The 10536-nt window shown below is 21.3% G+C and overlaps 1 protein-coding gene across 1 annotated transcript, besides 5 other annotated features; it reads right to left on the bottom strand.

Moving 5' to 3' along the window:
• Nucleotides 1-2399: 2399 nt before the first annotated feature.
• On the bottom strand, nt 2400-2867 carry EHI_028330 (uncharacterized protein; the record flags this gene model as incomplete). Its single annotated transcript, XM_001914143.1, has 1 exon — nt 2400-2867. The coding sequence occupies one exon, from the start codon at nt 2865-2867 to the stop codon at nt 2400-2402; it is 468 nt and encodes a 155-aa protein (XP_001914178.1).
• Nucleotides 2868-3054: 187 nt separating this feature from the next.
• Nucleotides 3055-3869: a repeat region.
• Nucleotides 3717-7649: a repeat region.
• Nucleotides 7650-9210: 1561 nt separating this feature from the next.
• Nucleotides 9211-9731: a repeat region.
• Nucleotides 9732-9751: 20 nt separating this feature from the next.
• Nucleotides 9752-9979: a repeat region.
• Nucleotides 9947-10278: a repeat region.
• The last annotated feature ends 258 nt before the right edge of the window (nt 10279-10536 follow it).

The following is a 10536-nucleotide window of genomic DNA, read 5'->3' as shown; positions in this document are numbered from 1 at the left end:
ATTAATTTGTTAATTATCATTATTTTATCATTATTTCTTTAAATGTTTATTTTATTTTTTATTTTATTAAAAACATTAACCATTTTAAAACATTTATTTTATTTATTTTCAATTATCCCTTATTTTCTCTCTTTTATTCTTTTTGACTAACTGACACTTTGGGATAAATGTTCTATTTGAACTTATCATTTCTCCATTTCTCATCTTCTTCTCAATAACTTCAGACAATTTTGTTGAATTTAATTTGGAAATAAATCTACATTGGTTTTTGTCTATCGTTGATACTTCACCATATGGTATAAATAAGCTATTCATTCATATCATAAGAAGAAGGACCAACTGAATAGCTGACCTTTATAAAAGTACAACCAAATATAATATTCTAATAATCATCAAATGCCTTTAAGAAGATATGTATTTTCTATTCACCATCTTCTAGATACTCTTATGTGTTTCTGGATGGATTTCATTAAACAAATTACTCTTTGTTGTGACTTACACAATGAAATCACTTTATAAATCAAAGTAAATGAATTAAATATGAAATGAGAGAGTGTAGAATATTAAATATTGACTTTTGACATGTTTCATATTTATTCAATAATTAAAGTCATAATCAAATAGTAATAAATATAGTAATAATATAATATAGAAATAATAAAATAAAATAAAAAGAGAAAAGTCATAAAATGATAAGAAGAATCAAAACAAATATAAAGAATTAATGAAAAAGAATAATACAAATGAAACTCTTTTCTAATTGACAATAAACATTTTAATGTGAATATTAACGTGTTTCAATCATTTTGTGTTGGTTTATATCTATTTTATTAAATTGTATTTAATTTATGTGAATTTATCAATTGAATAATTATGAAATGAATAACATTATATTCATTATATTAATTATTGATAGTAATAATGAATTATTAATGAAATGTTATTTTAATTCAATATTCAATTAATCATATTTAATAATAACAAATAATCTAATAAATTACACAATAAATAATAAATAATTAAATGATAAAAGAAAATATAATAAAATGAATGATGAGAATGAATAAAATAAACAAATGATATAAATAAACAACAAAGAATAATAATCAAAATGAAATAATGAAATAAAACATAAAATAAAAATAATAATTTCAATGAATAAACAATATAAATGATATAAAATAAATGAAATAGATAAAATAAACAACAATAGATAATAAAACAAAGAAATAGAGAAATTCATACAAATATAATTAAAATAATTAAATAAATAAGAAATAAACATTAATATAATTGAATTAATCATTTCTTCATTCTATTATTATTCTTTTATTTTTGTTATTCATATCTTATTTTTATTTCTTTTATATTATTCATTAATTATTCAATAATTTACTCTTCATTTTATTTATTCTTTTATATTTTTATTAATTTCATCATTTCATATAATTTTATTGTATATTATTTATGAAATTATTTTATTGTTATTTAATATTTTATTTTTATGTTGAATAAAATATGATAAATAAATATAAATCATTACCATATCAAATTGATACATTAGATATTGTAAATATATTAAAATAATAAGAAATGAAATAAATAATAAAATATCATATATTTAAATGAATAATAAAATAAATGAAAATACAATAAAATTATTCTTTTTATTTTATCAATTTATCATTGTTTTATTTCATATTTATTGTTACCATTATTATTTGATTAATATTGTTATTTATTATTAAAATAAAATAAAGAATATAATTAAATTTATATTGATTCTTCATTATTATTCATCATTTCTATTTCATTATTCTTATGATTTATTTTATATTTGAATTAAATACCAAATATTTATATGAAATAATAACAATAATAAAAATAAAGAAGAGAGAAAATAAAAATGTGAAATGACATGATGTTTAAAATAAATCAGAAAGAGGAAGAAATAAAAAACAGAAGAATAAAAATAAAGAATAAAATTATTACAAAACAAATATAAAGAATGAAATATCATTTAATAAGAGATGAAATATCAATTCAACATATTGAAACGAATAAATAATATGAAATAAATTAAAAATAAATAAACATAACATATTAATAATTAAATAAATGATGAATGATTTTATTTCATTTCATTCATTTGATATTTCATTCTTTATTTTATTATCATTTAATTTGTTTATTATGTATTTCTTATCATTTAAATTATAAAATGAAATTTCTTTTTATTCTTTAATAATTCAATTATCTTCTTTCTTTATTTCTTCTTTATTATATATAAAAGCAATTTTTTGGTATTGTTTTATTCTTCTTTAATTCTTCTTCACATCCACAATGATAAAAACATCCAATTCAAATTGATGTAATTGATGATGGTATATTAATTGTTTTTAATGATGAACATTCACAAAACAATATTTTCCTATTTTACTTACACTTGTTGGTATTTCACTTTCTTGAATATCATTACATTCATAAAAACAATAATTTCCAAGTGAATTAACTTCTTTTTGTATTGTATTTCCAAATATATTTCTATATTTTCGTGTATATTCAATATTTTTATATTCATTCATTTCTTCTTTCTCTTTTAAATATCTTGAATAACTCACTTTATACCATATTATTTGTTTAAATATCTTTCCATCTTTAAATATTTTATCTTCTTTATTATAAATATGAAATGTTTCAATATTAGGAAATAATTTTCTTGAATATTGATTCAATGGAATTGGATTAAAATGAAATTGTTCCATATTTCCTTGAAATCTTTTAATTCCAATTTCTAAATTAATAAAATCTTTAATATCTTCAAAATACTTTGAGACAATCATTATTTCATTATATCCTAATTGCATTCTTTCTTTATTATTTTATTATTTATTAGTTCTTCTTTTATTTTTAGTTTGAACTTCTTTTATTTTTAAGATAATCGTCATTCATTTTTTCTTCTTTTTATTTTTTTAATATAAATTATTAATAACAAATAATTTATATTTCAATTAATTATTATTTATTATTTATTTGATGAAAATGAAAATGAAAAAATGCCATTACAGGAGACACCACAAAAAATATAAAACAAATAACCAAAGAAGAAGAAATTCACATCAACCAAGAAATATAAATGATAGAAGAATGAGTGAAAAGAGGTATTATCTGTATTGACAGAGATACATGAATAATCACACTAATCATTACAATAATAATTATCACCATAAATATCACAATATTGATGATACAAATTGTTTCACTCATCACTTCATTCATAATCATCGTCATAAACACTTTAATAATAATAACAACTTCAATAGAAATAAACAATATCAATATAAGAAAAACAAGTACCATAATAACACACAAAGAAAATAGAAACAATATCAAAATAAGAAACAAAACAGAAACCAAAGAAAAGAAATGATTGAAATACAAAACCAAGAATATTGGAAAAAACTCTCTGAAGAAGAAATTAAAATACTTACACCACAAGAAGTAGAAGAAATTAAAAATACCAAGATTAAAGAATATACATCATCAACAATATGGAGAAGATGGTATTTTCTTGCACGAGAAAAAAACAAAAACAATCAGAAAAGAAGAAACTATTAGTATGACGATGGAAGAAGACAATAATCAGTACAACCCAATTGAGATTAAAGACAATAAAACATAAAATAACTATGTAATGAGTGTTGAAAATAAAAATAAAGAAGAATATTGAAGAAGAGGAAGAAGAAAACAGTAAAAAGGAAAAAAGAGTAGAAGAAATAGAAAAAAGTGGAGGAGGATATGAAAGAGAAAGAAGAAATGAAAAAGGAAATACAAATAAAAGAATAAACCATTAAGAAACTAACAAAAGATATTATGGCATTAAAGAAGAAGCATGAGAAGGAGATAAGCACAAAAAACCACGAGTGTGATAAAAAAATATTCAAATTCCATGCTGAGTCTGAGAGGAAAATGTTTGAAGTAAACAATTTAACACAACAACTACTATTCATGAATGATAAATTATCTAAATTAGAAAATGAAAATACACAGGAAGAAAAGAAGAAAGATGAGGTAAATTACAATATAACAGACTCATCTGAAACACAAATTGTGAATGACCTCACCCCCAATGTGGTAGTAGCTGATGAAATATCATCAAGTGAAGATGATTTTCAAAAAAAAGAAAGTTAACGCAGAAATCCATTGAAGAAATGGATATTCAGCATAAGAAGATCATTACATTAGAATTAGACAATCAAAAAAACGGGGGAAGCAAAAAGATAGAAAAGAAGAAATTTTAACACTCTATAAATGTTTTGTTTTGAAATTATTTGAAAGGAAATTAAGAGGTCAACTTAAAGAAGAAATAATAGAAAGATTAATACAGGAATTTGGAATTAAAGTAAATGATATTAATGAATATAGAGAAGTAATAAAGAAGACATTTAAAATAAAGAATGAAATTAAAAGAGAAATAAACAGAATAATGGAGGAAGAAATAATAAAACACCAATGGAAAGATAATGAGTTAAAAGAAATAATAACTAGAATGAACAAGAAAGAAGAAATAGAAGAAGAGGAGGTAATGAAAGTAATTAAAGAAGAAGAAATGAAAGAACAAGAAGATGTACAATTTATTAACTATTATTACAATAAGAAGAAAATACATCAAATAATTAATATTATTAATAAAAATGAAATAATAATCAATACATTAGATGATTATTATCATTATATTAAATCAGTAGCTTCCACTATTAACATAATTAATAAAAATAAGCAAGAAAGAAGTGGAAAGAAAAGTATAGAAAGAATATTACAATCAAAAATATGTAGATTGAGAGATTTACTTAATAATAAACAATATATGAAATTAAAAAGAATATTACATATTAAGAAATATGATATATATCATATTAAAATAAAAACAAATAAACAAATAAACTATTATAAATACCTCCGAAAGATGAAAAGAATAGAAATAGAAGCAAGAAAGAATAATTGGAAAAGAATAAGATTGAAATATAAAATGATGAAATATGGAAAAGACAACACCTAAATAAATCTAAAGAAGATGAATATCCAGATAATATCTCCACTATTAATTTCTGGAAAGGAATCTATGAAACTAACACTAATATAGATTTGTCTAAATATTAATTTATATGAAATATTAATTGAAAATAGAACTAATGATAGAATATGTATAATCACTCCAAATTAATTAGATTGTGCTATTAAATTTACTGCTAACTGGAAGGCACCGGGAGTTGATAAAATACAATGATTTTTGATTAAATAATTAGAACAACCAAAGAAATATTTATTAAAATTATTTAATGAATGGTTGAACAATCCTAACGAAATACCTCTTCATTTTATTCAAGGAAGGACAATATTAATATATAAGAAATGAGATAAATTAGACACACAGAATTACAGACAAATAACTTGCCTAAATTGTCTGTTAAAAGTGTATACATCAATATTAAAGATGAAAATAGAAAGCCAGCTGATGCTAAATCAAATTGAAAAACAACTTTCATTAAATCAAATTGGATGTAAGAAATATACATATCATCAAAAGAAGGATTATTATATAACACTATAATCAATCAATTATTAATAAAGGCTAAATGGAAGTGGGTAGAAACATATTATGACGTCTCCAAAGCATATGATAGTATTAACCACCAATGGATTAAACAATGCTTAATATATTTTAATATCCCACTAGCAGTAATTAATAGTATATTATATATATTAAATAATACATGTCTTAATTTATATTATAATCAAGAAAGTGTGGGTATGAATAATGTAGAAAGAAGAAGAATACAAATGATAGCCTATCTCCACTTTTATTTGTATTATCTATTGATGTATTATCTAAACAATTAGATAAACAAATTAACAAATTAAATATTAAAATGAATGGAGAAGAAAAACAAGTCAAGTTAAACCACATATTATATATGGACGATTTAAAGATAATGAATAATAGCCTCGATGAAATGGAAAAAGCACACAAATTAACTAAAGAAATATTTAATGCAATAGGATTAAAAATTAATGTAGAAAAGAGTGGGATAATGACTAATATTAATAGTCAAATAAATGGTGAATTAGCTGAATTACCAAGAGTAACTAATGATAATCATTATAAATATCTTGGTATTGAAATAGGAGATAAAATAAATATCAATAAATATTGTACAAGAATATTAAATGATGTATCTTCTATTTTATCATCATTAAACACTATGAAGTACAGCAGTATCAATACAATAAGAAAGATTAATAGTGATATAATCTCCAAATTAAGATATGGATTTAGTATTGTAAAATATAAACTAGAAGAATTGGAGAAGATAGATAAACAAATAAGAAAATCATTGATACAACTCCAATTATATAGTAGAAATATCCCAAAAAGTAGATTATATGTTAAAATAAATGAATTGGGATTAGGATTGATGTCAGCAAGAGATGAATGTGGTAAAGAATTATTAAGAATATATTTAAAATATAAGTGGAGATCAAGCACAGTAATAGGAGAAATGATAGAAATAATAAAAGAAAATCCAAATTGAATAATTAAAAGAATGAAGAAAGCATTTGGTAAGAAGATTAATTTTAATGAATTAATGAACGTAATAGAAATAAATGAAAGAAAGCACAATGTAAAGGAAATATTTGAATGGGTAAATAATGAATTAAATGATATTTAAATGAATGGAAAGAAATGTGGTGAATATATAAGATGTGCAAATGGCACTTTCAATAATAAGAAATTAACAGTAGCCACATGGATGTCATTAAATATAAAAAGAAATGCATTCCTCCAAATAGTAAAGATGCAAGAATGAGTAAGTATGGCAGGAAATATTAAATCTAAAATACTCCAAAATGATGATTTAAAATATTGTAAACATTGCCCTAACACAATAGCATCTATTAGTCATATATTGTTAGGATGTCCTGTAATGAAGAAGAATCAAATATTAAAACATGATTATGTTTGTAAACAAATATTTAAACACATATTAATTATCCATTTTAATGAATTTGATGCAATTGATTTTGATAATCCTCCAAAATGTATTAATAATGATGAAATGGTTATAACTTACAATAAAGATTTGTTGGTTAGTGACAATTCATTCCATGCTAGAAGATAAGCTATATAATATCAAAATATTACAGAAAAGAAATGATATATTATAGATGTTGCTATATATCAGGATAATAATTTAGAATTAAATTAAATTCATAAAATAAATAAATACAAAGATTTACAAGAGAAATTAAGAAATAATAGAGAAATAATATATGTTGAAATAATACCTGTTATATTATCAATAAATGGATTAATACACAAAGAGTCTATAAGAAGATTAAAAGCACTGAAATTAAAATTAGAATTCCCCAAAATCCTACGAACAATTATTATCAAAAATATGAAAGACTTAATGTTTTATACAGGAAATTCTGACAGTACATTAGAAGAAGAACAATCTAATGCGAGCATGTTAGAAATGAACTCTATTACACCAATAGAGCATATTGAAGAAATTGAAATAATCACTTCTTGATATGGTGGAACTCAAATAGTGGATAAATCTAATAAATGACCTTTTTTTATTTTTATATTAAAAAAATAAAAAAAAATGATATTCATAACTCACAACTTATAAAAGAAATGAAGTTAAATTGTATTTCATTTTCTATGAAATTATTTAACATTCACTTAATATGATTTTTCTGTTTATCAATTTTAAAAACATGTTCATTCAATAAAATAACAAAATAATGAAAAGTTGAATATAGTTTGATGAGGAAACATAAAAGTTTGTTGACTATATTCAACAAATCATCTCATTCATATATTCAACTTGTCTAAGGAAAACCAAAAATTAATTAATAATAAAAGAAAAGAAAGTTTAAGTGTATTTTAAATATTTTTATCATGAATTTTTAGTAGATAAGTGATATATTCTATCAAAATATGTATTATAACAGTGAATATTAATTTGTATGTATTTCTACTGAAAGAAGAAAAATCATCAAAAATTTAGTTGTTATCAATAATGTTGAAATGTTATTAGATTATTCAATGAATGATTATAAGTCTTTCATTAAATATTTTCCCAAGTTTGTATTTATTTTATGAAATAAAAATGATGTAACAAACGATGTAGAGTGACTAAATAAATCTGATGATGATTTGTATTTAAAATAATATGATACATTAAAATGGAATATGGAATTATTAGTCATTTGTTTTCAAACAATGAAACACACGGCTAATGATTGATTTATTCAATTCTACGTTATTCTTATAAAGAGAAAACCAAAATATGACGAATGTATTAATTAGAATAAAGTTGACAAACTAATCCAAATATTATTTTATTTGAAAATTATATCCAATAAACAGTCTATAACTATTTTGACAAAGTACTTAAAAGCATATTTTCTACAAAGAGATCCAATGTCATAAATCAATTGTCCAATATGTTCAATCAATATACCGTAGAATGCCTTTTAGTTTCTTTGTGGAGGTTGATTAACTTCTTGTTTAGCAACACTTTCACTTAACTTCCCAATAAGAAAACAGAAAATGCATATTAGTATTATCAAAAACATAATAACTGCATTAGCACCATCACTTGAACTAACATGAAGAAAATCGAAAATACCAATTAGTATTAGAGACATAATAATGACTATTACTTCACATAGAACTTTGATGATAAAATACATATACATTTGTATATTGTAAGGTTTTTGTTTATATTCACACATCTCTTTATAAATGAAAATTATTGAAGTTCAAAAACTCAAATGATTAAATTCATTAAAAATTCACATAATACCGTGCAAACAATCATTGTTTTTATTTCAACTAAAAACTTCTAAATAATTTAACAAAAAAGCATAGTGTTATGTATTTGTAACAAGTACTAAATTATTCTAAATGGCATAACTAACTATTTTTTTAATGAAATTTTATTGGAAAATAGAAAATAGAATATTTCTTTTGCAGTCAGAATGAAAAAATCATTTCTCTTTCATCAACATAACTATAAATAGCAGAAATGACACAACAATTATTAATAAGTAATACTTCATTTGTACAGTGCTTAATGGTATAACATTGAACTATGTATGAAAAATATGTTTTAATTACTTTAAAAAATTGAAAAATCGAAAGTGGCATGTCTAAAACACCACACATAAACCCTATTACAAATTCAAACTTCGACTCTCTCAGTTATTATCTGATTATGACAGTGTATTTGAATTAGAAATGTATTAGGGAATGTTGCAAAGGGTGTAGCAAGATATTATGATAGAATATTACATGGTGTAATATAAGGAAGTACTAAAGTGTGGGTAAGACTAAAAGAAAATTAAACATAGTAATATAATGGGAATGAAATACTCTCTTCTCTCATTCATAAAATAAAGAAAAAAGGAAAAAGAAATTGTTTAAAATTAAGGCAGAAAATAAACAAAGGTTTAAAAAGAAGAAATAAGCAGAAGAAGGATGAGAAGACATTAATAAGAAAAAATAAAGAAAGAAGTGATTTTCTCAATTTGCAAGAAAAACATAAATGATAAGTTAAACAAAAAGATTACTCTTTTTAAATATTGAATGGATTAATCTCGGCTAAACTAGGAAGAATATATGAAAAATCTATTAACACTTAATTAACTAATTTTTAATTATTATTTTATTTTAGATATCCTTTTCCAATGCAGGGAAATACAACAAATTTTATTGTAATGGATATTGTGTAATAACAATGTGTGTTGTAAAGAAAATCAAACAAGTCATAGAAATTTAATGTCATACAATAAAAAAAAGAATGAATGTCAATAACAATAAATGGCATAACTATAATAATGATAAACGAAATATCAAGGAAAAGGGTTTAGAAAGAGAAAGACACAATGAAAAACAAATAGCAAAGAAAGTACAATTAAAAGGCAAGAAAAACAACAAAATAAAGAAATAGAAATTTAATTGAAGTGTTGTATTGTTTTTCAATTAATTGGTTAAATAAGAAATTATACAAGAAATTAAGAAATGAACAAATTGAAAGTATAATAAAAGCAATAAACATCAATGTAAATAATGAAAAAGAATATATTAAATATATTAAAATGTCACATAAAATAAAAGAAAATACTAAACAATACATTCAAATGAAAGTAAATGATATAATAGAAGTAAAGTGTAATTCAATAATAAAAAATATTCATATTAAAATAAGAAATTAAAAAAATGTGAAATTCTTTAATAAAAAATAGAAAATTAAATATTAATACATTTATATTTCATTCTTCATTGATTAAATGAGACTAATCTTATAACTTCACTTTTTAAAAGATGAGTAATTTATTTGTTTTATTTATTTGTAGATTTTCTTCTTGTTTTGTGAATAAATCATTCTTCTTTAGTATTATTTCTTTTATTATTCTTTTTTCAAAATTCATTCAATTTAATTCATCTTTTTATCTTCTTCT

Source organism: Entamoeba histolytica, genomic scaffold (genome assembly GCF_000208925.1).
Source record: "Entamoeba histolytica HM-1:IMSS scf_1104750516697 genomic scaffold, whole genome shotgun sequence".
In the NCBI taxonomy this organism is placed as follows: domain Eukaryota; phylum Evosea; order Mastigamoebida; family Endamoebidae; genus Entamoeba; species Entamoeba histolytica.
Note: the sequence above shows the minus strand (reverse complement) of the source record. Positions and strands in the feature narration are given on the sequence as shown.